Source organism: Buteo buteo, chromosome 7 (genome assembly GCF_964188355.1).
Source record: "Buteo buteo chromosome 7, bButBut1.hap1.1, whole genome shotgun sequence".
In the NCBI taxonomy this organism is placed as follows: Eukaryota; Metazoa; Chordata; class Aves; order Accipitriformes; family Accipitridae; genus Buteo; species Buteo buteo.
This window is the reverse complement of record NC_134177.1, coordinates 34894023-34921161: the sequence shown is the minus strand read 5'-3', so window position 1 is coordinate 34921161 and position 27139 is coordinate 34894023. Positions and strand designations below refer to the sequence as shown.

Here is a 27139-nt window from a genome sequence, read left to right as displayed (position 1 = left end):
TTCGTGCAGCATTGCCTCCCATGCTGTTCCCAGCACTGGGGGATATAACCACCAAGATCCTGGGCAAGTCAAAGACATGACCTGAAGTTGAAGAAAATAAACCTGAGGTCAAAGACTTCGTAATTTCCCCGGGGAAAGGGGAAGCTGTGATCTTGAGCTCAATTTTATCATACGTTGCCATAGGAGCTTAGTGAATCAAGGAAAGCTCGACTGTCAGCCTGTGACCCATCAGACACCGCAGGACCCCATACGGGGGAACCAGCTTCAGCTGCTCCCTCTGCTCACACAGAAACACCTCCCGGGGACCCGAATAACAGCCTCCTGCTTACCACAGCACTCACGCACCCTGCACAGCTTCCTCCCGGCCCCAGCTCAGCCTCCTCCACTCGTCCCAGTGCACTGAGCCCGACGGACGTCACTCGGCTTCTCCTGATTGAACTGAAGATTTTGACTGGTCAGAGAGGCAGACGAGGCAGGTGGTGGGACCGGCAGCCCCTCGGCGAGATGGGGAGCTGAGCTGCTCCCCTCCTGCAGCCTCAGCCCTGCCGGGGATGTCTCCACTCGCCAGGGAGAGGCCAGGCAGCCTCTTGTCCCCCTCTCCTGCTCTGAGGACAGCGTCACACCCCCGTGAAGGGCTGCCCACTGCCCCACCACACAGGTACGAGCACACACATCATATGACTGCGTGGGTAGGAGCCTTGATAAGAGCCGGTGCTGTTTGCTTCCCTGAGCAGCCAGTCTCCCGGAGTCCTGCTGGGGTTTCGCTCATCCACGCTGCTTGGGACATTGGAAACATTTTCACCAAAAGACTTCCTTACCAACTAAAGCTCTTTTTTGGTTGAAACAGTATTTTTTTGTTGTTTGAAAACCTTTCATTCTTTTGGAAAAGACCAGAAGGAACCAAAAGCGTCACTCCTTCAGTGTGGGGTGAGGCACGTGTGTCTTTGCCTGACTATGCAAAAAATGGTTTCTCGTATAATTATCCTTGGTTCACGGATGCGTTCAGCTTACGGCCACCCTGGTGGCTTCCCTCTTGGCATCGCCCAGGGGAAGCTGGGGATGAGGGAGGCTTCTCAGCCAGAGGGTCCAGCTCTATGCAACCCTCCAGAGGCCGTGGGGTGGGGGAAGCGGAAACAGAGGTTAAAGGATTAGCCCGGGGCTCCCACCTCAGCCTCACACTGAAGGCATTGGGTCTTTGGGCCGCAGTAAACCAGGAGGGTGCAGCACCCGTTCCCCGAGGGGGGCTGGCAGGTGAGGACAGGCCGTGGGGATGTCCCTCCCTCCCTCCCTCTCTCGAAGGGGCCTCTCCTGCAGCCACGGCAGCACCCAAGCCGAGGTACCCCAGTCCACAGGCTCAGGTCAGGGGAGCGGGCCCGGGGCCTGCGGCTGCAGCACTGGGACTGCTGCGGGTGCCCCAGGGCGGGGGCAGCGCGGCCCCGGGCTGCGAGCAGACACGGCCCAGCGGGACCGTCCGGGTCTCCCTGAGGGAAACAATGCTCGGAAGAGCCTGCTTTCCCCCGCAGGCCCGGTGGGAACAGCGGGGAGCCGGCGGAAGGCAGCTGCAGCGGCACCCGTGCCCACTGCTGCGCAGGCCCAGGGCCCCGACGGGCGAGGGCGGACTACATCCCCCAGGGTGCACCGCGGCGCCCCGTGACGCCTCCCTCGCCCATTGGCCGATAGCTGTGCAGAGGCGTATCCCTCCCCGAGAGGCGCCGGCGCGTGGTTCTTAAGCAGCGTGTCGGGATGAGGTCGTTCCTCGGAGCGTGATTGGCTGGAGGCGCAGGGTGTGGTGGGCGGTGATTGGTGAAGAGGGCGAGGGGCGTAGGCGCTGCGGATGATGGTGGGCCGCGGCGGGGCCGCGGGCGAGGCGAGGCCCGGGCCCGAGGGGAGGCCGTGCCCGGCGGGGCAGGCCCCGGCCGCGTCCTCCTTCCGGTGCCTGGCGCGGACCCGGGGCCTGCGGGACCTCAGCGGCGATGGAGGCGTGCTCAAGGAGGAGCTGCGCCCCGGCACTGGGCAGGCCGTGCCCCCGGCCGCCTCCGTGGCAGGTACTGCCGGGGCTCCAGGGCCTGCGGTGCTGAGCAGGCCGAGGTGCCCGCGCTCCTCCCGTGGGCCGCCGGAGGCCATGCGGCAGCGGCTGGGCACCCCCCTGTCACGGGGCCCGGCCTGGTTCTCACGCCTTCTCCCGGGCTGCGTGTCCTCTGCTCCACGCCACCAGCCAGGCGTCCCGCAATGAGTGCTGCGTGAGCCGGCAGCCTGGCTCCCCAGAGGTTTTGGCGCACTCTGTGGTAACATTGTGCCCTTCTTCGTGGGTACAAACCTGCAGCGTCCACTGACCGTCTCTGGAGCAGCTTTCTTTGTAAATGGCAATTGTTAAAATTTAATCTGTTATTAGCAGAACTAAGAAAACCAAAAATCCCTGGAAGCGTAGACTGAAGTCAGGGTCTCGTGCTCCTCTATGTCATTCACATCTCGGTGCAAGGTCCTTGCTTTGATCTGTGTGGCTGGGCCTGAAGCATGTGCTGGAGGAAGTGGAGAAGGCAGAACCTGTTGTAAAAGATCCCCTGAGCCTCTAATGTTGAGGTGCTTGTGGGTGGCAGATCTGAGTGCTTTGGACTTTAGCATGAGATCAGAACAAGAACTTAAAAGTGCTTATACAGTAGTATGTCTTTCTGTTTCAGAGACTGTCTGCTGTCCTTATCAGTATTTTAGCACTTGGAATACTCTGTTTAACTTCTTGTGGCTGACAGATTAAATGAAAGGGCATCTTGACCTTGAAAAAAGCAGGCTTTCCAGGTCCCACCTGTGCTCACAGTACAGAGAAGTTTGAAGCTGAAAGTGGTTCCTGAAGTGCAAGGGCCTGGTGCCGTGTCAAGGGAAGCCCATTATACTGTGTTTTCTAACTAAGTGAGAACAGGAGTTATGCATACAGTGCCCAGGAGAGTGGCAGAGCTTGGAAGGATTCATTTTCCTCTTTGTTTCTCTTTCCAGGGCTCCAGCTTTGGTTAGGAAAGGCTTTGTTACATATTTCTGCAGACAATTGGGGCATTTTAATTGCTACAGCTGAAGTTTCCAATATTAAAAACACAAAATCACATCCTTTAATTAGATAGGGATCAGGACTGTGAAGCAGCTGCATTTTCTGGTGATGATGTTAAAACACAGTCAACACTACTTGGCTACTGGGATGCGATCAGGTTTTTGGTACAAAACACAGGGTGGTTTGTGCTGCCTCTGCTGTTCTACAGCAGAAGGAAAAAAAGAAAAGCAGGATAAAAGGGTGGCATTGCAAAACCAACTCCCAGTGTGCTCCTGATGGTACTGTTACTGGATATGATATCAAACTCTTGCTTTTTTCTTCTGACTCCTTGCTTTGGGCCCCACAGTGAAGTACTCTGGATACCTGGAACACTGGGATGAGCCCTTCTGCACAAACTGCTACAGCAAGTTTCCTGGGCTGATGAAACTTGGAAAAGGTAAGTTTGAGCCAAAAAGTTTGTCCTGGGACTTGGGGTTGTAAAGACCAGCCCATTAGGACATGTCAATTTAAATGCTGTTTAGTATCTTTAGGTTATTTGAAACCTTTAAAACTTGTTAATGGAGTCCAAAATCCTTCTGCTTCACACGGGGGATGGTCAGTCTGGAACTGATCACGCTCTACCCCTCTTGACTGTTAGTGGCAGTGGGGGTGCTTGTCTTGGTGTTTTTAGATCACCGGAGAGGAGATGTTGCTGTTCACTGTGTGCTTGGTCCCACAGCAAACTGCCTTGATAATCCGTAACAGGGGGCAGCTGACCATTGTAGCTGCTGAGATAAGAGCTACCAAGGATTTTTTCCTCCAGGCTTTAGGACAGATTGTTGTTTGGTGTCTAAGGGGGTTTCCGTGTGTGTGATTCTTATGACCTTCCAAATCTTGTGACAGACATTACGCTGGGGGGCCTGGAAATTGGCCTGCTGACAATGAAGAAGGGAGAGGTGGCAAGATTTGTCTTCACACCGGCTTATGCCTATGGGCGTCAGGGCTGTCCTCCTCTCATTCCCCCAAATGCCACGGTCATGTTCGAAGTGGAGGTGCTGGACTTCCTAGACTCGGATGAATCTGACACATTCTTTCAGTTGACTGCTGTGAGTTGCCTTAATAAGGTTTGAGACCTAAATCTGGAGTCTAAACCTCTGTTGTCTTTCCTTCCAGTTGCTGTGGCTCATGCATTACATATGTTTAGCTTAATGCAGGTGCAGTTATCCAGACCCTGGGCTGCTAGCCCTGCTCTGATACAAACACATGCCCTTTAATGCTGCCCCTGCATGCCTTGCTCTGTTTGCAGTCCCGTGCAGAGGGAGAAGCTGGGAGCTGCCTTTGTTTGCTCCTGTGTGCTGGAGTCAGTGGAATGACTTCCATTTATTTTTAGCTTTATAAGAAACCTCATGGTTTCACTAGAGGGCACCAGCTTCCAGGAATTTTTCTGAAGGAACAGTAATGAGCTGTCTCTAAAAATGCTGTTCAGGCTGCAGTGTCCAAGTGCCCCCCCAGCCCCCACCCTTTGTCTCTGCTTCTTGGCTGCTCTCCCAAGTGCTCCTTCACTGTTGGCTTTCCTCCCTGGTGAGTTACAGTGTTATTGTTAATTCCCCCTTTTCATGTAAAGGGCTTTGGACTGTGGTTGTGGGTCAGTGAGTGGGGCACAGGCAGCAGCACTGCTAGGGGAGGCCCTCCTCATTCCCTCCTGCTGCTGCACAGGCCATTTTTTCCCCACACGTAGCCCTGTGAGTGAACCACACTTGTTGCAAGAGCTTACTCCCCTTGCTAGTTGCCCACCCTTTCTGACTAACTGACCTCTCTCTGTGAGCTGGTTCAAACTAGCAAACCCAGGAGAAAACCTGTCCCTTGTTTTTTGGGTTTTTTTTTAATCTTTTTATTATTGTTGGGGTTTTTTGTTTTGCTGGTTGGTGTCTTGTGTGGGTGTCAGGCTGGTGCCAGAGCTGGCCTGAGGCAGCCATGCTGGGTGATGCTGAGCTATTAGAGCAATGAAGCCTTTTGATCAGCTTCACCTTTTGTGCCAGGAATAGCATTTGTGTTAACTGTCTGCTCTGTGCTAAGCAGATGAGAGAGTTGGGCAGGATTTAAGAACAAATTCCTGCTTTTTTTTCCCTCCCCTGGAGTCCTTTTGGTCCTGGTGAGCTTCCTAACCTGGTTGGTAGCACTCTTCACCAGGAGTTACCAGCACAAGAACAGTGGTATGTTTCAGCCTGGCAAAGGGAAATGCTGTGTGGTGGTGTCCTGGCTGGATGCTGCAGGGACCTTGATAATGGCCTGGCTCCTGCTCTGTGAATAGAAGGGGACTGACTGTGCAGGACTCTCCTGTCTGAGCTGTCTGCTTGTTTTCTTTTGTTTGAGCTGAAATTCAGGTATTTCTTTATACAGGAACAGCAGGATACATTTCCGCTACAAAAGGTGTTGAAAGTGGCTGACACGGAGAGAGAGTTTGGCAACTACCTCTACCGTAAGCGGCACTTCGAGGGTGCCAAAGACAGATACAAAAGGGTATGACACCAGAAAAAAAGTCTTCCATTGTGTAAAAGCTGTGAAAGCAGTGATTATTTAGCTCACCATACCAAGTACAATTTAGAGATCAAATAACTTCGTTATATTTTCCAGGCATAGTTTGTTATTTAAGAACAGATCTTTAGACACCTGCTTTTGTGTGAGCAACAGTGGTAAAGGAAGGAGAGGGTTGGCAGAAATAGGCAGAATGCTTTTTCTTCGGGCTTGCTCTCTGTGGGCTCTAGCCGAGATGGAAGAGTACATCTCAGCAGCCGTGTGAGCCCTGAGCAGTTTGCGTGGCTGACTGCTGAACCAGAGCCTTTCAGATCAGTTTTTGCTGGGTGATGTTATAATACAGCATGGCCTTGTATTGCAGTAGTGTGCTGCTTAGTGCTTTGAGAAAGAATTTAGAATCCCTTTGGTCTGGAAACAGGTATCACTGGCACACTGGGCACTCTAACATTTTTAGCCTTCCAGTTGGGAATCACAGAGTAGTTGAGGTTGGTGGGAACCTCTGGAGGTTGTCTAGTCCAGCCCCCTGCTGCAGGAGGTTGCCTTGCACTGTGTCAATTCAGGTTTTGAACATCTCCAAGGATGGAGATTCCACAGCCTCTCCAAGCAGGGAAATACTCAGTTATTCCCAAACTGGAATGCATCTGCCTTTGTTCCAGAGATAGTGAGGTTTTATGATATTTTTTTTTCTTCCTTCCATTCAGTTGTTTTTTTCTTGGTATTTTTGTAACAAAAATAATTTAAATTGCCTTTCTCCCTGTAAGATTTCTCTTCCATCTTTGTCCTTAAAGTCCGAGTCCTGTGTGTAATTTTTCTTATTCTGCCACTTTCAAGTTCTTTGATAGGTTCCTAAACCTGTAGTCTTATGGCTGAGCTGGCTAGTCGTACTGATAATGCCATGCAGTATATTTAGAGTTTTGATTATTACTATTTTTTAACTGACCTAAGTAAGCAGAAACATGGTTGTAGCTGTGTGATGAGATGGATTTCTCACTTGCCGTAACAGATTTGTTGTGCACTAGTTCTTTTTTCCCTGTCTCCTCAGGCGTTCTCCATCCTTGGTCGCAGCCCTTCCAGTGAGGCAGAGCAGTGTCAGATCAATGCTTCCAAGTTGCTGGTGCTCCTGAATCTCTCTCTCACTTACCTGAAACTGGAACGTCCTGCCCAAGCTTTGGCATATGGGGAGAAGGCCTTGGAGATTGACCAAAGAAATGCCAAAGCACTGTTCAGGTGTGGCCAGGTGGGCAAAAATAAATTCCTCTGGTAGCTACATCAAGGAATAACCTGGCCTGACTGACCGAGAGAGCCTTGAATGAACTGAGGAGAACCACTAAATTCTGGGCCAGGCCTCCTAAGCTGCTGCAGCAGTTGAGGTGGTTTGTCTGCATCTGACCTCTTAGAAAATCTGGCCCTGTAAATCTGTCATGCAGATCTTTTCATGGGGGATTCCTGAGCTACCTGGATCTGTCTCAGAAATGTTTGTGGTTGCACATGTTTGAGTCCTGAAGAATGGCAGTGAGTCTATATTTATCCTGTGATGCCTCTGTCTTCTTTCAATGGCAGGCTTGTCTCTGCATGACAGAATATGAAAAATCCCGGGATTTCCTGGTCAGAGCTCAGCATATACAGCCGTTTAACCACGATATTAACAATGAGCTGAAAAAGTTGGCGAGGTGAGAGAACTCCTTTCCATCCCTGTGGAAGAGAGAGTGCTTAGACAGGCTGGAACACCCACTCAAAGATATTTAAAATGTTTAAAAAAAAAAAAAGGCACAAAACTATTGGGTTAGTAAGTGACTTGGGAAAATGCAGAAGGTTTCTCTTAGTGTGGAGACAGCTGATGCAAACATTTTGCAGACACAGTGGTTACAGGTAATGGGTAAGAAGCTGAGAGCACCCGCTCTTTCTGTACAGTTTCTCTGGGGGGATGTGTGTGTTACGCTTCTTGTGACTAGGTAGGTCAGGGTGATGACAGGGAGATGGGGGCTGCTGAGATGCCTCAAAACCAATGAAATGCAGTAGGCTAGTGCTCAAGCTGATATTGTTCTGGATTAGTAAGTATGATTTTCATCCCCTTTAAGATGTGTTGGTTAGTTACAGCAGCTCTTTTGCACTGCAAGTGCTTCAGTGTACAATGTTACAAATACTAATGTCTGTTGAAAGTGAATTTCTTGCTGTCTTGGAGGTAGTAAGTGAGCAATCCTGAAGAAAAACTTTCCCTTCGCCCACAGGCTGAGTACAGCACAATCCTGCCAGCTTTAGTCATGCCCTAGCCCCACCAAAACATGACTAACGCTAGTCTCTCCCCTCATTCTGTTCTTCCCTTTGAAACTGGCAAAAGCACTAGCTGGTTCCCAAAAGTGTGTGCTGTACTTCTGGCACTGTTCACAGATGCAGAAGGCGATGCAGTCCCCAGCTTCAGAGATCACAAAGCAGCCCTTGAATACGAACCCTCTTTTGTGTGTTGCTGCTAGGCATTTGCAAAAAGGTTTGTAGGCAGCAGTAACATCTTTTATTAGAGTGGTTGGTGCAGCTGAAAAAGCCAGTCTTGTGGGCTGAGTGCCTTCACCAGGTAATGTTTTGGTAGAGGGCTGTCCTTGGAGATCAGTGTCCTATATGTCCACATCATCTTTAATAGTCTGTGATAACACCAAGTCTTCAAACTTGTTCTGTTACTTCTGAAGTACAAAGAAGTTGAAGGTAGTATTAACTGCTGGTCTGGAAATCTGAAATAAACCGCTTCTATTCATCCTCATCTGCCTCTGGGTATGTAGCTACCAAATTGCTAGGTGAGCGCAAGCAGTTATAAAATAGATCTGGATGGCTGGCTAGCTACTCTTGGAGGCTTGGTATGTGAGTAGTGTCAAAGACCTGTGGTACAGTGCTAGAAGTCCTGATTCTAGAAGCCTCATGTATTCCCTTGGATTTGTTTGAAATATGTTGGCAGGTAAACGAGCAATCTTGCTAATAATGTTGAAGTTGTGCTGCCAGGAAGCAACAAGGCATTCCGCCTTCAGGGAAGCAGTGGGCAGGCTTGTCGGCTCTGACTGGAGATAGCAGCACGTACAGCTAATGCGTGTGTCAGTAAGCTGAGTACGCGTTAAACCACTCAGAGCTGTGTTGTCTGGGGAGTTTCTGCTTCAGTGCCAGCTAAAATTGGTGTATTTTTTGTTTTTACTATGACAAAGAGTGGAATTAGTATAAAATAGATGAAGACAATGTTATCGGGTGTTGTTAATTATGCCATACCTCAGTCTAGATCCTGTAATGTTGCCAAACTGCCTTGCCTGAGAAAACTCATAATGTGATCTGGCAAATGCTTCAGAAATGGAATATGAATCAAAATCTTGTTCTTGGAGGCTTTTTACTTCCTTACCGAGTACATTTACACTTTGCAAAAAGGAATGTTTTATGTTAATCAACAGCTACCTTTTGCTGTCTAAAACAAAACTTTGACAAACATCTGTTTAACAGCTGAACCAGGTTCTTGGCAAAATTCACTTCACTGGAGAAAACCAGGGTGAGGGTTTTGTGGAATGTGTGACTGGTACCAGCTGCAGTGGTCTTGATGGTGCAAATTCTGCTGCTGGATTTGGCAGTTCTATTGGAAGGCTTGCATTGCATCAGATCCAGAACAAAATGGGTTTGTTCTGATACCTGCCATGAATCTGTGCCTCCAAATGAGGGGCTCTTGGATATCCTGCTGTGCCAGGCATGTGAGCATGCCATCCACAGTCTGTGTGGGCATCCCTCATCTACTCAGTGTGAGACTTGCTGTGCTGGGATTTCATTGAACGAAACACTTGGAGATTTTGGACACAGGTGCTGATGGTAGGCGGCTGAGAGAGCATTAGCCAATGTCACACTTGTGCTGTTGCTGGTGTGTTGCAGCAAAAACCTTTGCTTTTGACCTTATATGGCAGCAGATGCAGGAAGGCTGACCATGTGGGCAGCCATTGATCCCTGGGATGGTGCCCAAACTGAGTCACCCTCTGGCTCAGGGATTCCTCACCAGTGAGACCTTGTTGCCAGAGAGGTGAGAGCACAGGGTACAGAGGACACTGTGCTTGGAGAAGCAGTGATTAGAATGGAGCAGTCTGGGAAGCTTTTGCCATGCTAATATGGTGCTGGCAGGGAAGTGAGAATGGAGGAGGAAGCATCTGCCCTGTCATCCACTTAGCCTGGACACAAATCCCTGCTGTCTCCTACCCATCCTCTGCCCAGATTCAGTGTCAATGGTAGATACCCTGGAGTAGGGTGCTTGGATGATGTCTTCTAGGTGCTGAAGGAGCTCGCACAAAGAGTGGCACAAATGAGGAGACGTGAAACTAGACCACAGGACACAGGTGGGGTTTCCTCTGCATTGTCACATGCTTGCCAAGCTGGTGTAGAAAGCATCTGACCACCAAAAGTCAAATGATCTACTTGGCTAATAGTCACCAGCAAAGCAGAGACCCAAGGTCTGGGGATGTTTCCAGCTCTTCTTCCCTGGCATGGCAGAAAGAAGGGCTTGGAGGAGTTGCATCTGTGCTACCAGCACACTCTTATGTTGGGCTAATTTATTTATATAGAAAAAAATATATATATTTTCTGGTTGTGGCACTGACAGTTGGGTAGGCAGTCCACAGCCCATGATGCCATGCTGTGCTCTACTTTGCAGCTGCTACAAGGGCTACATGGAAAAGGAGAAAGAAATGTGCTGCCGAATGTTTGCCCCTCTCAACTCTTCTTCTGGCTGACCAGAAATAAAGGTAATTAAGTTGTGAAAAAGGGTGGGGGTCTCCCAAAACCTCTGTTGTGTCTGAACCATTTTCAGGTGGGGAACCTGCTTCTTTTCTGCATGGGAGGATTTTGGAGGCAAAATGTAAGGTAATGGGAGTGTGTGGAGGGGAAAGGGCAGGATGTTGAGGTGAAACACTGCTACATATTCGGCCTGGGGTATCTCTCTTCTGAGGCAAGCTGGCGTGGGACAGGAACCTGAAACTAGCAGCACTTGAGTAAGTTTGGTTTTGTTGTTTCCTGTGCTGCTCATTCCAGCTATTCCTTGTCAGAGCCAGGGGGAGAAATAGCTGTGTAGTCTTGTTTCTCTGCCAATTAAAAGAAACAAAAAAAATTGTTCCTGTCAAACTTAAGAATTGGATTTCCTCCTCCTCTCCAGTGCTCCTGTCTGGAGCTGTTGGAATGCCTCACTTCAGAAAAATCTAAATATTTTATTTCTGTTTTTTTTAAATATTAAAAAAACTGTTTGTATAGAAAATTTCAGATGGATGTTTTGGGCTCTCTAAAGCCTTAAGTCTTCTAGCAAAATTGACAGGTTTATAAATGCACAAAGGCTCTTTGATCATTCTTTTTTTGTCAAAAACCTTTGGGGGGGTGCAAGGGGGAGTGGAAATCTTCACTGGTCTCTTGCCTCAGGGTAAACCCTAGGGAGAGAGTTGCGGAAAATGACAGCAGCCTTCTGTCAGAAAGCATCAGCAGCTCAGGGCTGTCAGAGTTTGCTGCCATTCTCTCATGCAATACAGGCAGTACCTCTTTTACTTGTAGCAAATGAGTATAGGCAGCCTTTCCATCAGTAGCAGTGCAAGTGCAGGGTGCAGGTCTGGTATTTTAAGGTTGGCTCTTTTGTCTGTGCTTGTGAGGAAGCTTGGTATTTGAGGAAGAGGTTTGACTGAACGTCTGCTTCCTAAAGCAACACAACCCTCTTTTGGCTGTATGTCCCTCCCTACTGTAGTCTTCACCCCCTCCTGCCACCCCTGAGCCCAGGTCTGAGCTGGGCATGTTGCTAAACTGCCTTGGAGCATGAATTCTTCTGCCTTGGGTTCAGGATGAGACTGATAGCATCTGTTAGCAGGTACCTACACCCAGGCAAGTAGCTGGGAAAGGGGATTTAAGACTGACGAGCGGTCTTGCCAGCCTGTGCAGGATGTCTGTGGCTCTGGACTTGGCAAGGAGGCTCTGATTCTTCACGTGCTGAATTTCAGAGACTTGCAGTTTAGAAGCCTGTAGGACTTGGGTCTCGTATCTGACAGTAATATGAAGCAGTGCCTGACCTGGGAAGCTTCTTGTGTCAATCTGTGCATGAGCTGGCCCTGCTTCGTGGTGGAAACTCTGAATGAATGTGGTGGTCTGCTGGGTCACCAGACAGGTCCTCCACGGGTAAGGTGGTGTGGCCTCTTGTTTCCCAGAAAGCAGCTTGCAAAGATACTGATTTCCACACAGTTGGTGTAATGGCACATCGCTGTTGTTCTAAGTAAAACAGTGTCTTCAGTTAGTGGAGACTGAGAAGTGCAAAGGGGAAGGGAAAAAGAGAAACCTCTGCTGGAGGCAAGCTTAAGGATTGGGCTGAACTCTTCATCAGCCAGTTTCTCCACTGACTCCTACTGATGCACATGTACAGCACTTTCCTGGAGTTCTCCTGCCTTACACAGCCGATGGACAGCTGTCAGATAAAAAGACTTCTAACCTTCTTTGAAGTCGATTTTTAGTTACAGTATTAAGAATATACTAAGTCTTCCAGACAAACATAAATGACTGAGACCTACAGAAGAATCTACTGTTAATTCATTGCAAGAAAAATCCCTTGCTGGAGGAGGTTCTTGCAGGGCAGGGCCTTGTGCTAGCTGGAGGTTGGTTTGCTGCTGCATCTTGCTTAAAAACTTCATTACTTATTCAGAGAGGAGTAAAGCAGTTCTAACTGGAGCTCCTACTCTCTGTCAGAGGCACTGCTAATTAGTCAGACTTGAGGCAGAACGTTCTTTGGTGTTTTCTGACAACTTTGTACAAGTTCGGTTTAGGGTACAAGCTGTACTCTGTGAGTCTGGCAGGCCTGCTTCATCCTTTCTGTCTTAGGCATTGAGTGAGTAGATGGCCTGTGAATGCTGCCTGTAGCTCATGTGTAACGATCCAGTGGAATCATAACAGTTATGGAAAACTTTCCTATATACCAGCTGGCAGGTGCTTGTTAAGTGTTGACCTGACCCTTTGTCTAGCTTACCAGCTAAATGACTCAGAGCTGTAGTTGTGGCATTTTCTCCCTCCTGAAACAGCGCTACATCCATTCCTCTGCTTCAGAGCTCCTTCCCAGGTGAGTTTGCTATACCTTTTGGTGAGTTCTGCAGTGGTTGCCCTGTTACAGGGACAAATGCTTCACTTCTCTGTACTGAATAATCCAGGGCTGTGTTGTATGTCAAACCCAGATACTTGAGTATCTTCATTCTGCCTGGTATTTCTGTATGTCTCTGACTGTAGAGTCCAGTTCCTTTAATTGCCACAAACATCTTGCTCAGAGCACATTTTCTGCCTTTTTAACAGTGTTTCAGGTCAGAATAAATCTTCTCTTTGGTGAAATGCAAGGCCACTTGTGATACTTCCTGGAGGAATTCAGAAATACTCAGAGGGAGAAATAGAAGCACAAACACTTTCTTAAATCCATCCTGCTGCAGTTCCTTCCAAATCCAGTGGCTTGGGTCTCATGCTTGCCCCTCTTTGGATTTGGGTTATTTTCCTGCCTCTGTATACTTTGTGTGGTGCAGACGTGTTGAGCCAGGTTACCTGGGATGTGTGTAGCTCAAAGTCATCCTCAGTGTCCCCTAAATTGCAGGATGGGTGGGATGAGGACCACTGGCTTATTGGAGCTTTTTGTTCTTTCTTGTTTGAAAGACCCAGCAGGGAAAAAAGTGATTTCTTATTGTTGTATTGCTGTGGTCTTTCGTGATAGGTTAATCATCAGGTGTGAGGACAAACTGCCTAGAAACGTCTGGATTCTAGTAGAGGGTCCTTGGTGATAGTTTCATCCCAGAAATATAAGTCTCTGAGCTTTAAAAAAAAATATAAAATTTAAATTTTTAAAATTTTAAAAAAATATTATAGGTGGGCCAAAGTTGAAAGCTTGCCTCTAATGTGTATCTCAGCTCAGTACACAGGGGAAGTGGTCTCAGTAGTTGAGAGCACACAGGGAAGTATTCCAGCGAAAACAAACAATGCTGAAATTATGGCAGGAAACTATGACTCTGAGGTCAAACTTGAGATTGCTACGAATAGCAGAGTATAGCAATCCTGAAGCCATTAATTGGTGAGAATTGGCTGCAGAACTGGGGCTGTGTCACCCAGTGGTAGACTACCTGGTAGTCACCAGGTAGAAGTGACTATAATTGGGCTTAAAATAAAGCAGCATTTGCCAGTTAAACTGACCTAATAAGCTGAAAGAGACTTGCAAATAAACTGAGAAGTATGTGCATAACACAGTCAAAACTCCTGCCTTGGGAAGGCTCCAGACCTCGAGTAAGCAGCAGCTTGCTCCTTCCCCTCCTGCTCTCCCTTATTGACTGAGCAGATCTAAAATGTGCCTCCTGCTGATACTGTCCCTACCCACTGTGTAAAGCTGAACAACAGAGAACTGGCAATTTCACTTCTTTAGGATATGCAAATTACTGTACCACTGAGATGTCCTGCGCTGCGAAGGAAATTAGGTATCTGCTTTATGCTGAGCATTGCTGGAGCGAGTGGGAAGGCTTGAAGGATGACTTAATTAAGCATTCTCCTTGCTAAGCAGAGGAAGGAGAAAAGCTTTAATAAGGTTCTTGGGTTGGGTTTGTTTTGGTTTTTGTTGTTTTTCCCTCCAGCTCTCTCCCCTTCTAGCATCTTTCTCTTTTTCAGAGGAGTTGTACAGTTCATGCCTGTGGTAGTACCTGTAATAATACCTCTCTGAAAGATTGGTGGGCTCTGTCAGTGGAGAGATGACATGTGTGCTTCCCGGTCAGGTGTACTGGACATGGGTCCCTGGTTTGAATGCTCTATGGGTGGCTTTCCTCAGATTGGGAGATCTGGCCTGGGCTTAGAAGTGAAAAGATGATATGAAATGGAAAGGAGGGAGACCCATGCAATATCTCGGTGCCTTACTGTGCCTGTCCTCCAAGGCATTGGTGAAGTGATGGTTCTCCAGCCTCATCAGAGGACTGCCTTGGGGCCCAGCCCAGGGCCGTCCTCTCTAAGACTTTGCAAGTGTTTAAAGCCCGGGGTTCCCCTTTGTGGGCTCAAACGTGAACCTCCCAGGTGAGGTAGGAGCAGGTTCCTGGCTGTGTTTCTTCTCAAGCTCCTGTCTGCCTGCCTGAGGCCACCCAGCACACTTGCCCTGGAAAGGACAGGCTAAGCCCCCAGTTAATACCCCTGTGCGGGCTTTTATTTCTCAGAGCTTTTGTCAGCAGCTGGAAGATAAAATATGCTGCTGTTACAAATCAGTAGAGAGTGAAAAAGATGCTGGGCTCTTTTTATTCCTGTGATAATGCTTGGTTTATCATGCAGGTAGAGTTTAAAGAGAATGGTCTATGTGTAAGATGTGAATTTCTTTATGAAGAAAGTTTTAGGTTTGCAGAGCATTCAGAGTTACTGGCCTTCAGTTCCAGCAGCAAGGAGACTCATGGTTATTTTAAGGTTTTCTCTGAAGTATCATTTTTAAAGTCTCCTTTCTCCACCCCCTGTGTTTCAGTTGTGATAAGCTATATGAAGTGTAAGTAAAAATATTTTGTTAACCTTGATGGGTAAAAAGGCAAATTGGATAAACCTACACTGAAGTAGGTAGTGACCAAACAGATTTTGGATGGGAGCCTGCTGCAGGTGCCTGTGACTCATAGGCTTGGGATGCAGTTACAGCTTAGTTGTGCTGGTAGCTGAGGCACAGAAGTCCCCAGTGCTGCTTTTGGTCCTTGTGGCATTGCAGACAGTGGTAAGCAGCTCTCCCCAGGCTCTTGTTAACCCAGGCAGAACTGGCATGCCTGACCACCAGTCCTGTTGAGCTGGGGTGCTCCAGACTTTCTCTCTGAACTAGTGGAAGAAATGTCTTTATTTCTCTTAGTCTTAAATCTGGGGATTTTAAAAGATCATGCCTTACACAGCAAAACAAAGGGCCCTTTTCCATGCTTTACTGTTGTGTGCTTGTTCTTCTAGTCCAGTTTACTGGAGGAGTGCTGAGTGTAGAAAGCTGTAACTGTGCCCGTATGAAGAATCATGTATCCTCTTGGACTTGGAGGATGTTGCCACCTCTAAAGAGCAAAGGATGTTTTTCACTGCCTGATTATTTCAGTGACATCTCATCCTGAGCAGACATGCTCAATGATGTAAATTGCTGCGCATGGACATGGGCCAGCTGTGGCCTGGCTGTGCCCATGTATCCTACCTGCACTGGGGTCAGTGTTGTTAAATGTGGGTGTCCCTGTGTCTCACTGCTTGGGCATGGCACTGCACTGAGGACTCTGCTACCGAGACAAGGCATCAGAGCCTGTAGCAGCACTCGGAGCAGAGGGGAGCTGGAGAACAGCAGAAGATATCTTCAACACACAGTTGGGAAGAAAAAAAACCTTGATGATGGTGGTGCAAACCATGCCCTGGTGGCTGATGTTTTGGAGGGCCTCTGATGGGTTTGGTGGGGGTTTTCTGGTTTGTTTTTGGGGTTTTTTTTTGCTTATTCCACAGTCTCCACTTTGTTCAAATGAAACTGCAAACTTTTATGACCTGATACCCTAGGCTTCAGGTGAGATGCTCTTCTGATTATGAGAGGGTGCTGGTCAGGGTCTTGTGAGGCCTGCCAGCTTTCTGTTCCAGCAGAGTGAGCAGTGAAACACTGACAGACTTTAGAATAGTTTAAAGTACTCTAACTGGGCATTGTAGTAGCTGTGATGATACAGAGACAGCTGAGGTTAACAAAGTAAGTGCTAAGTGCCCTCGAAAGTGTTCATTGTGGCTTTGGGAAATACTCCTCTGCTTGTGAGCTAAGCATTGTTTACCAAGTGCAGCCCCATAATGGGGTGTCCTTTCCATCAGCAGCAACACAGAGTGGCTGATGGGATCGGGGGCTACATCACTACCTGAACAGCACCAGGACAGGGATTCCTGTGTCTGACACGGTGGCAACAGCACTTTGCAAAAAGACAATGTTTATGGTTGTTAGCACCAAGAGGCAGGAAATAATAACAAGGGCCTCAGATTTGGGGAATGCTGCTTTCAGAAGGCCTTTTTGCTTAAGATGCAGGGGGTGTCCTGGCACTGCAGTGAGTTGGTTTGCAGAACTGCAGAGTTACTTCCAGTAAGGGTAGACATGACCTTCATGTGCCTCTCCCGCTAGGCACCCTGCTTTATCAGGGACCTGTTGATTTGACAGAATGCTGAGCATTATGGACATGAAACTTATCTGAGCTCTTGAAGGACTGGGAGCTGTTACAAGGATCAGTTTCAGCCCAGACTTGCTGGATGAAGTCCTTTGTGAGTCAGAAGTGTGTGTTGAAGAGTTCATCCCTTCTTTCACCTTCCCATAATTGTCCCTCTTGTGAGACCTCTTGCTCTCTGAACAGTTGTTTTGTTGCTTTGTCTGGGTGCTGTTGTAAGGGGCTTTATTTAGAAATGGTTGGGAAAGAGCTCCGCTTTCTGTTTTTCCTTTTTGCTTTAGGTATCCTTGTCCTATCACAGATCTGAGCAGACTTGACAGATTCTTCTTCCATCATCTCAGAGTCAGGATGGTAGTGCATATCATCAGCATTCAGGGTGTTTGGAGTTGAGACTTGTTAAAGATCTCTGGAGAATTCATCCTGCCACTGAGCTGTCTGTCTAGCATACAGGCAGTGCTTGAAACTGGCTGTGGATCCTTTGCAGAGCTGAGGATCATGACAGATTGACTTGCAAAAAAAAAAAAATCCTGAGAGAAAAGTGTATGGGCATGGATCTTCAGATGGCAATGGAAGTTCACATAGCTTGGTTATATAAATGAGGAATAGTGCATCTGCTCCTTGCACCTTCATCTGTGAATTTGGACATTTGGTGCACCTGTGATGGGGTAGTCAGAGCCTGCTCAAGCCTTCAGATGTGGGGAGTCTCTGAGCATCTGCATGCTTGTGTGCTACCGCACTCTGAAGGTAGGCTTCACAGCCATCTTGGCCATAAAAGTGAGTCCACTTGAAGCACTAGCAGCTGGACATCCCCAAACAACACATTAGAGAGAGAAATGAGGGTATGGCTGACTGCAGAATCACTTCTGTAGATAGCAGATATGTGGTACCCTAATTAGGTAATTTTCTGAAGGCATGTTGCATGCTCAGAGACAGGCTCCCTGGGATGGCGATACGTCATGTTCTCTCTAATAATTGTCCAGATAAAACCACAATAGCCTGGCGTTGTAAATTGCTATTTCTTCTCCTTGTATCAGGGTGGATTGCCCAGCACATCTTGTTATCGGCTAGCTGATAACACCCTAGCTGTTGCTGGGCTTTCTTCTTGCCATTCAGGAGAGCTGCAGCCTGTCAGTAACCTCTCATGGGGTCCACGTGGTGCATTTCAGGAGGAGCTTTTTCACATGCTGGTAGCAGTGGTTTTCTGCAGGCTGACATTCCAGAGTAGCAGTTTCTTTTGGGCTTGTTGGGGTTTGAGTGAAGAGCACTCCTCAGGCAATTGCCGTTCAAGAAGGCTTTAGCTCCTTTGCTGATCTGTGCTCCAAATGTGTTCACATTAACATCTGTTTTTCCAGCGTGCTCATGTGGACCTGTGGTGTAAGATGTACTGTATCCTTCTGACTACCAAGTCAAAACTTTCCTTCCTTTCTTCTCCATGGTCAGTGAGAATCCTATTTAGATTTGAACAGAAGTGTTGAAAAGAAGGCATTCTGTCTCCCATAACAGACACGTGGAGGCTACATTTCTCTGAACATCAATTAAAGGCACTTCTCTGGGATGTAAAAGCCAGGCCAGCCTTCCAGGCTGCCCTCCAGAAAGCTGATGACTTGATTACTTCTCTTGAGGAGCACTCTTCTCACTGAAGGTTATCTCAGTGCAATGGTGCTGGGAGATGCTGCTTCAAAGCATGGGTGTAATGAGGGCTGAACTGGCAAGAGCTATGGTTTAAGTGCATGCTTCTTACTTTCCAGTTTTGTCATGCTTTGATGAAAATTTTACCTGCTGTATTTCGTGCCTACATGACACTTCCCTGCAGCCCTGCTAGAGATGGAGGTAGGAAAGGCGGAGCTAGGGAAGAGGCAGGAACAGTTCTTTATGCAAGAAAGCAGCTTAAATTTTAAAGCCTTAGTTAAACATTAACTGTTAATTATGGCTTTAATGCAGAGTAAAGGTGACTGTGAATTATAAATGACCTGTGACCTGGCATGTTGCTTACTGTAAATTGATGATTGAGTGCCTTGTCTTTCTGAAGCATGAATTAAAATAGCTGGTACCAACAGACTTCTATCTGAACTTCAAAGTGAGCATGTGCCTTGCTGGTTTTTGTGGCAGAGTTGCTGCCAACCTGCTGTTATGTGAAGGAAACAAATATTGGAGCAGAGTCCTGGTTGGAGGCCACTGTTCTCCTACGTGCAGGAGCAGCAAATGCTTTGAATGCAATCTAACTCTGCATCTTCAGGGCTGTGCATTTCCCCTCTACTTCTCTTTTGGTTGTGTAGCCATTAAGTAGAAATGAAAGAGACAAACTGATCAAACACTTCTTGAAATGGCTTTAGGGTTTCAGTTTGAATGTTTTTTTTAATTAGCTCAATGTAAAGACTTTAGTACTTCAAATAACAGCCATGAAACCAGAAGACTCACAGTTTGATCCTTTGTTTTTATGGTGCACAAGAAGTCTTGGTAGCTGTCGGTTTTATACCCAGCTAGATGCTCCAAACCACAACAGCCAGTGGAAACATCAAGTGATTATCTTTTAAGTATGCCTATCAGGGACATGTAAAATGAAGTGCTGTGTGGAGATAGGATTAGACTGACAAGTAGCAGAGTATAAGTCAGTTGCATTTTAGCAGGAGCAAAGATGCTTTTTCTCTAATAACATGCAGAACACTATAGCACTTCAAGTATAATGATTTTTTTCCACTACAGAAACCTTTCTTTCATTGTCCTAGTTGCTAGAATTTTGTGCTGTCAACTGGAGAAATGATTTAAGCATTTTTATCTCTGATTCATTTTCAAAGATAACAGATCAGCTGAAGTGTCCTCCAGTAGTTTTCCTTCTTTAGAAACTTCTCCCCCTTCTCCTGGTCGAGGGAGATACTAGAAAGCTCTGCCAGCCTGAAGCTGACTGAATATCTTGTGTTACAGTGAACCTCATTGATGCCCGGTTTTGGAAGGTTTGACAATAGAAGGTGGCCTGTTAAATGAGACTGTAACATGGGATTTTGTGAGTCTGGGTGAACTGGGACAGTGACTCTGCACTGACTTGTTACTGTGAATCCTAGTTTGTGCTAGGCCAGAAGTCTTTACTCTTGTGTTTCTGGCAATCTTGAGAGTTGCTCAACTGGTTTGTGCTTTTCTTATCCCAAACTTGAAATGGGGGGCAGCCCTTGAGAGAGGCACATTGTCCTGTTTCAGACTCATAGTTTTCTGGCAGGGTGACATTTGAGTCATGGGTTTGTGTGGCTCTGAGCATACAGACTGACTAAAACTCAGCTTCTTCAAGGTCATCGGAGGAAGATGAGTAATCTGGTTGACCTCATAGCTAACCCTGCTCTGAACAGGGTGTTGGACTAGAGACCTACTGATGTTCCTTGCAGCCCTAATTATCCTGTGATCCTTTCAAGGCTATATATATAAAATGAATGAGGTGTGGATTTTGAGCATCATGTGATCTTCATCTTCTCATCCTTTAGTCTGCAAAGCATCTGTTTTCCGCACAATTACTGCTTTTTTGCCTTCTGGTTAGCAGTCTGTAAGTTGATACCCTCTAAGGAGCAGGCTTCCCCATTTTGCTACTAGTAATTTGATTTACATTTGCAGAGATTGCCACTGCAGCTGAGCCAGCTAAGCAAGCTGTCATAGCTACAGCTGCTGAAGGAGTATGAAAAATTGGTTTGAGCTCCTGGTGTTCTTGAGCTGGGAGAAGGTAGGGCATCTCTTGAATGTACCTCCTTTGATCCTCAGAACTTCTGTAGGAGACAGATAATGGGTTATCTTCTAGAAGGGTTTCCAAGGATTTTTCTATATTTTTTTTCCTTCTGCTATTCATCCTATGGATGACAGAGGGAGAAGGCTGACTTTTCAGCAGTGTTTTGGTACCATCTGCACCCTGACAAATCAGGGAAATATCCTCTCTATCAATATTCCTCCGTATCTCAGAGGTGCCACCTCTGAGCAGCAACACCATGAGCAACAAGATGTTGAAATACTTTAACAGGCACATTAGAAAGCAGTGTGAATATGTGTGCTGAGTGTATTTCATCCCACGTGCTTAATGGCTGTGGGGCCAAGAGGGAACTCTACATTGTGTGCACCACAGCTCCACCACAGATCTTGCAGCGTTAGACCAGCACTTGGAATCCAGCTCAAATGGCTTGCAAGGGTCAGGGAGGAGAAGGTGCTGGCTCTTGTCTGCAGGTGGAGAGGCAGAGGGAAAGCATGGCTGGGAGAGGTGCTGAAGGAGCAGGTAAGCTTTTGGCAGCAAGGTCAGTGTAGCCATGTGGAAGGTGAGGCAGGTGATCCAAGTCCTGATCAGTGACCCAAGAGGTTCCCCTTTGAAATAGAGGGGGGTTGGGAAATAATCACAGTTTAGAAACAGTTCTGGTTTATATCCAGACAAAACTGACCCTATGCCTAGATACTGGTTTCCTTCTAGTGAAGCTCTCATGACCCTAAAGAGGGGGAGGGATGCGGGCTGCAGAGGGGAGAAAGAGGCTTTGGTGTCACCTTCTCTGTGTGCCAGGACTCCAAGAGGACCCAACCACAAGTGAGGGTGATGGGGCAGGAGGAGCTAAGAAAGAACAAAATGCTGGGGCTGGGAATACTTTGTGATCCATTGCTGGTGCCACAGTGGTGTGGCCAGGCCTCTTGGTGGTTGTGCCCTACAAATGAGAAGGGGGTGTGGGAAATGGGGGAAGATGGGAGCAGGTAAATATGGTGAGAAGCAATAGAAATCTGAGATGAGGAGAATGGTGGATCTTCTAGGAGGCACAGGACTATCTGCCAAAGTCAAAGAGTAAGTATCCAGGCACTGGGTTTCCCAGAACAGGGTTGGAAAAACACAAGTGATGGGTAGCATGGATGACCCCGTACAGGAAGGGAGGTGGTGTGTAGGGTGTTCTCAGGGTTTCTCTGAGGTGGATTTGCTAGTTTTGAGTTCTTGGAGGAAACTGAGTATTAAGTGACAAGTCCTATGTGAGGAAATAGAATGAATTTTATGGGGATTTCACTGTGCCTGTTTCACTTGTGCTAATCCACAAATTCTGGGTGTTTCTTTCAGGGCCACTGCAGACGTGTGCTAGTAACAATTGACCATTTAATACTAAAATGGAATAAAATGTACAGATGATCCCTGTGGGACACTGACTGTGGTATTTTGTTATCCTAGGACCTCGCCAGCTGACAAAAAGCCGTTCCTTGGACAGGAAGGAGACCTGCCTCTGGGCACATGGAGATCTCAGTGTTGCATCTGTGTTTTGGGAAAAGGGACAAGAGCACTGTCTTGTTTTGAGAGTGTGAAGTGGAGGTTCTGTGTTTATACACAACCTGATTTTCCTGAAGTTGGTTTTGTTTGCCATATTCCAAGGCTATTTCCAGAAGAACCAAATCCTGCTGTAGGAGAGAGAAAGGCGTTCCCTCTCTTCTCCTGCACAGTCTTTGAAGAAAACTTGCCTGACATCCTACCTCTTGCAGGTTCTGGGCTGCTTTTAGGGAATCTGTAAATGGGAGTAGGATGCCATGAAGTTTTGTATTGTTTATACAGGTTGTTCTTTAAAAAATTGTTTGATATTTTTGTTCTGAGAAAATAAACCAACCTGAGAACTAATGCTGGCAGGACTTTTGCACAATAAACTGGCAAGAGTGATTAATGTCCCTTTCAGTGTAAGGAACTGGAATTTGGAAATAGGGTCTGGTTTGTTGCTGTATAGCTAGTTCCCTTCTTGGGCAACAGCATGTTACGCTCTTTGTTTTGGCTGAATGTTCCTGTGAATGTTGATACTAAATTTCAAATTACTTGAAAATACCAGCTTTATCCCCTACAAATATTGCTGACTCCTCTAGCTTTGATCAAGTCTGTTTCCTTTTGGAGCAAAATCCACTGTGTACTCCCTGTGTCTCTCTGAACCTATGCCTTTGTGGTGTGGCTGAGATTTAATAAATGCAAAATCAAATGTTTTTATGGTGGCAGGTAAATGCAAAACTAGTAAGAAGCCATGGAGGAGGAGGAACCTGGTGACATGAAACAATTTTTTCATGGTATTTGTCCTGCCTGTGTTTGACTAGGTTGGATAATGTCTTCTAAACATGATTCAGTGCCTTGATGTTGACTTGCTGGGCAGGGAGGGTTGCCTGTGGTCACTGTGCGATCCAAGGTGGCCTCTTGCCAGGAGAGAAATGTCTGAAGTGTTCTTGTTCTGCCAGCATCTTTATGGCTTTTGGATTCCTTACCACCATGCTCTGTTGGTGTCTTAAAATAAAATGCTCTCTTGGTAGGATGTTCCAAAGTGAGGGGGCGGGGCGGGGAAAGGTTAGGAAAGCTTTGGGTTGGCGGCACCTTGCAAGCACACTTCTGGACCCTGCTGCTTGTCTACTTGTTCTGGTCCTCTGTGCTTTTGGAGAAAGAATGGCTTGGTGTCTGAGAGGAGGTCAAACCCTGCTCTGCTGCTTAGTTCAAAGAAGAGCGACCTAAAGGGAGTGCAAGGTTTGGATTTTGTCATCTGTCCTGTAAGACCAATCCAGTGATTAGTTTTTTTCCCAGATCTGCTTTTTTCCAGAGCTTTCCTGATGGTCAGAAAGAAAGAAATGGAGTTATATGATGTGAATTCTCTTAATCATACACTGTGATGCTTTGTCCTGATGAATAGCATGCAGCAATAATACACACCTGAAAAGCAAGTGTTGTGTGGAAGGCTGTTGGTGAGACTTCTAACTGAGCTGGGCTGGCTGCTGAAATTGCTTGCTCTGATTAAAACACCACAAGCCTGGGCTCTCACTTGTTCAATGGCTGGCTTCTTGGGTTTGGGCTTCCACAGCTATTGTGGCTAGGGCTTCCCAGCTGTCCTTCTGTCACAGGCAGCCTTGTCCTGTCTGCTTGGCGTTGCTCTTTTCTAGGAGGGTATTAAAACTGTCCCCCCCATCAGTCCCCCTTGGGCTGGCAGTAAGGGGAGGTGGATGTCTTGCCGGGTCCTTTTTCCTGGGTCGACACTAGATGGCAATGCCTCCCTTGTAATGCTTTGCCAAAGGCAAGTGGTTCAGGGGTTCGTTTCAGATGGGATTTAAATCTGGATATTGGTCTCTTTCTGTACATATTGTTAGGATAACTTCCTTACAAAAAGCAGGAACTTTGTGCTTCCTGACTGTTGGGATAAGATAGGTCTCAAGACATAAACGTGGCCAAATTTTCCAGCAAGAGACAGCTGTGCCTTTCATGGAGCTTCCTCAGCTTCTGCTCTGACGTGGGATGTGCTGGCATTTCTCTTGACAGCCTCTGGGTGCTTGGGTTGAGTGAGCATGGGCGGCTGGATCTGCAAATGGAAACTTGGCATGCCTGTGTCCATCAATGACCTTGCAAAGGCAGGATCTTCTGCCCTCCAAACCGTAGGGACAAAACTCATTGTGGAAGGCGTCGCGCCTGCTAAATCTGAAATGTAGAAATATGTCGGTAGGGTGGTTCACTGTGGCGCACGGTAAGGAGCTCTGCAAGTCTCTGGAAGGTCTGTTCCCCTTGTCAGCTGCCTGCTGCCAGTGGTGCGTGCTGCAGGAATGGCAAGTGCCCTTCACTGAGCTGTTGCCCTGCCCAGGCCAGGAACTTGTATTTGACCTAGAGTCTGGCTGCAGGTTGATGGCCATTTTACTACTGTATGAGAGGCTTCCCATGGTTAACTAGACTTTGCCAAAGTGCATTTTTTTCAGTTTTTCTTTACCAAATAATGGCCAAAAATTACTTTTTTTTTTTTTTTTTAATTAAAGGAAGGAATACAAACTTTCAGCCTCTGGGCAAAATCAAGGATGTGTTTGGATCTTGACTTGGCATTCAAACAAAACTACAAGTCTTTGAGCAAAACAGACAAAAAGCTCTACAGACAACCATACTTTCTGATCATTAACTAAAAAATAGGGGCTTTTGAGAAGTTTCCTACTAGATTTTTTATTTTTGGCCAAAATGCTTCTCTCCCCCCATTAAGTACTTTGACAAACATCTTTAGCATGTTCCCTGAAGAAACTGTTCCAAAGGTTGGTTACAGCTCAAAAGTGGTCTTGTATTTTCAGTTTGGGTTTATCAAATGTCATTTTGCAGCTCCTGAGCTTTGCTGAGTGTTTGCTCAATGAAAATATTGTCTGATATCATATGATGTTTTTCTGGTGTGGGTGTTTAACCAAAACCTGGGATGTTATGTACCTTCAACCCCTCAATTCAGCTCCTTGGTCTGCAAAACAAAGATAAAGCCAGTGTGAATCACAACCCCTGTGTGTCACTTGTGGGTCAGGTCTCCCACCTTGTTGTCCCCCCTTGCAGCCCTCTTCCATGCTGGCGAGTCCCCAAGGGACATGGCAAGGGCAATGAGACCCTACTTGGTGCCTGCCTCCTCTGGTGGCAGCTGATGCAGAAACCTTGGAGAGCATTGATGTGTGATGATGTCCCCACCATGTTGTGGGCTTTGCTCTGCCAGGGGTGAGGGTAGGCTGAGATCACCGGCAGGTGACCAAAACACGTGGGATGGCAGAGCAAAAGATGAGGTGAGACATCCAGGGCACATGGGACCCCCGTTCCTGGAAGGTGCTCCAGGTTTTGGCACCTTCTATTACAGTCTGAGCTCAGCCCTGTGGACTGGTCACAGGTCTCCACCAGCACAGGCTGTTAGGGTGGGAGGTGCAGCTTCCACCCCTCTGAACCTTCATACAATGCATGGGGCAGCCAAGCTGGGGCTGGTCCCATCAGCTCAGCCTGGGTGGGTGGCTCAGCATCCTCCACCGTGGCCAGGAGCAATCCTGCTGGTCCCTTGGGCCGGGTGCTTGGGTGCTCCTGCCACCCACCATGTCCCCTCTGCTGGTGGCAATGCCCAGGTGCAGACCAGAGGAGAAGCAGAACTGGTCACTGTAGGCAGGGACAGAGGACCCCTATGGTGCTGGACCCCCTTGTCAGCACCAGGCACCTCATGCCCCCACACAGGCATAGCCTGGGATGGGGACAGGGGACTTGCGCCTTTTTATTTTGGTGGCTGGCTGTGAAAGTCATCGGAGTGGAAACCCCTTGGTGCCGTCAGCCATGGCTGAGCCCAACTGGGCACTGAACAGACTGGGTCCAGCGTGCTGCATTCCGCTGCCCCCTCGTTTGTGTTGGCACAGGCCGGTGAATGTAGCCGGTTTAATTGGCAGTTGTGTTTGTGGCCAGGGTGTTATGAAAAGGTTTTCTGTCTCCCTCTGTAAGTTAGCCTGAATATGTTTTCACTCTTAATATAATATTCACTTCATTATTAGCTGAAAGAGGCTCTTTTCAGAGAGGGTTCCCCCCCGCCCCCCTTCTTCCAAAAATATATTAAACAGGCCCTTCATGCAGCGCTGCACTGAGGGCCGGGATTGTCTGCTGGAGGGAAGTGAGAAACCCAGCAGTAAATGGGATTTACACAGAAATTCCTTTCTTCCCCAGCGCCCCAGTGTGCCGGCGGCACAGGCTGCGGCAGCCCGGCAGTGTCCGGTGCAAGCAGCTGCAGGTGACGGAGGAGGTGTCCATTGCTTATGGGGCAGTTGAGGGTATGCTCGCCTTCCCCCGCCTTTGCAGTATGGTCATTAAGGGGTTCCCCCCCCCCCCAGCAGAGTAGAGGCTCCCCAGGGACTCCTGGCACTGGGCTAGTGTTTCCAGACTCAAACCTGTCCAGAGAACCCCGTGTATGCTGTGCTGGCTTCTCAGCTCTCAGTGGCAAAGGTGTTTCCAGAATCTGCAAGGTTCTGGGAGCTTGTTTGGTGGGTGGGTTTTGGGGCATTGGGTGCAGCGGGACCTCCATATCATCATCTCACTGTGCTGCTGGTCCTCTGGGCTTTGCAAAATCTATAAGGTTTTGTCTCCAGCTTTGGGAGAAACTCTGTGAGCTGCAGGAGAGAGCTGCTCCTGGGGATGGTATCACATGCAGAGCAGCCTGGCTCAGCCTTCGTGGTCCTGGGGAAACGGCTCTGCTTCCCTCTTGCCTGAGCTCCTCAAAGGGCAGCCACAGCCCAGGCAAGCTCTTTTTTTCGGTTTGTTGGACACGTTTGGGTGTTTCAGCATGGCCGCAGCCCCCGAGCCATGCAGGGGCATGGGACGGCAGCAAGCAGCTGTGCAGCCCACGGTGCCCTTGCTTGGATGTCCTTGGCCCAGCCGGGGAGATCCTGTGGCTGGGTCAGGCTGGTGCTGCCCTTGGGCTTGTGCTGTTTCTGCAGCCCTGGCTCGAGGAGCTGCTGGCTTTTGGGGTGGCCCAAAGGCAGCCAGTCACAGCCGGGGGGGATGACGGGCTGGGGTAGAAGGGACCCCTGGGCTGGTACTTACGCTGCTGCTGAGGTGTACTGGGATCCCTCAGGACCCCCAGATCCCTGCTCCATCCCTTGAGGAGCTGCTGTGAAAGCCCAGAGGAGCCCAGAGCACGTTTTCCTTTTCCCTGAAAGCAGCGTAAATACAAATCCCCCG

The 27139-nt window shown here is 47.9% G+C and overlaps 1 protein-coding gene across 1 annotated transcript; it reads left to right on the top strand.

Moving 5' to 3' along the window:
• The first annotated feature begins 1837 nt into the window (after nt 1-1837).
• Nucleotides 1838-22006, top strand: FKBP6 (FKBP prolyl isomerase family member 6 (inactive)). Its single transcript, XM_075033167.1, has 8 exons — nt 1838-2045; nt 3384-3473; nt 3920-4122; nt 5417-5536; nt 6594-6788; nt 7112-7221; nt 10209-10299; nt 21869-22006. The coding sequence occupies exons 1-7, from the start codon at nt 1838-1840 to the stop codon at nt 10285-10287; spliced, it is 1005 nt and encodes a 334-aa protein (XP_074889268.1). The 3' UTR covers nt 10288-10299; nt 21869-22006.
• Nucleotides 22007-27139: the final 5133 nt, after the last annotated feature.

What these genes read in the sequence shown, in the direction of transcription:
- FKBP6 (XM_075033167.1), top strand. Translation starts at nt 1,838, where the DNA reads ATGGTGGGCCGCGGCGGGGCCGCGGGCGAGGCGAGGCCCGGGCCCGAG. An exon ending in GCTGATGAAACTTGGAAAAG is followed by an intron (nt 3,474 to 3,919) that starts GTAAGTTTGAGC and finishes ATCTTGTGACAG; the next exon opens with ACATTACGCTGGGGGGCCTG. An exon ending in CACTGTTCAGGTGTGGCCAG is followed by an intron (nt 6,789 to 7,111) that starts GTGGGCAAAAAT and finishes TTTCAATGGCAG; the next exon opens with GCTTGTCTCTGCATGACAGA.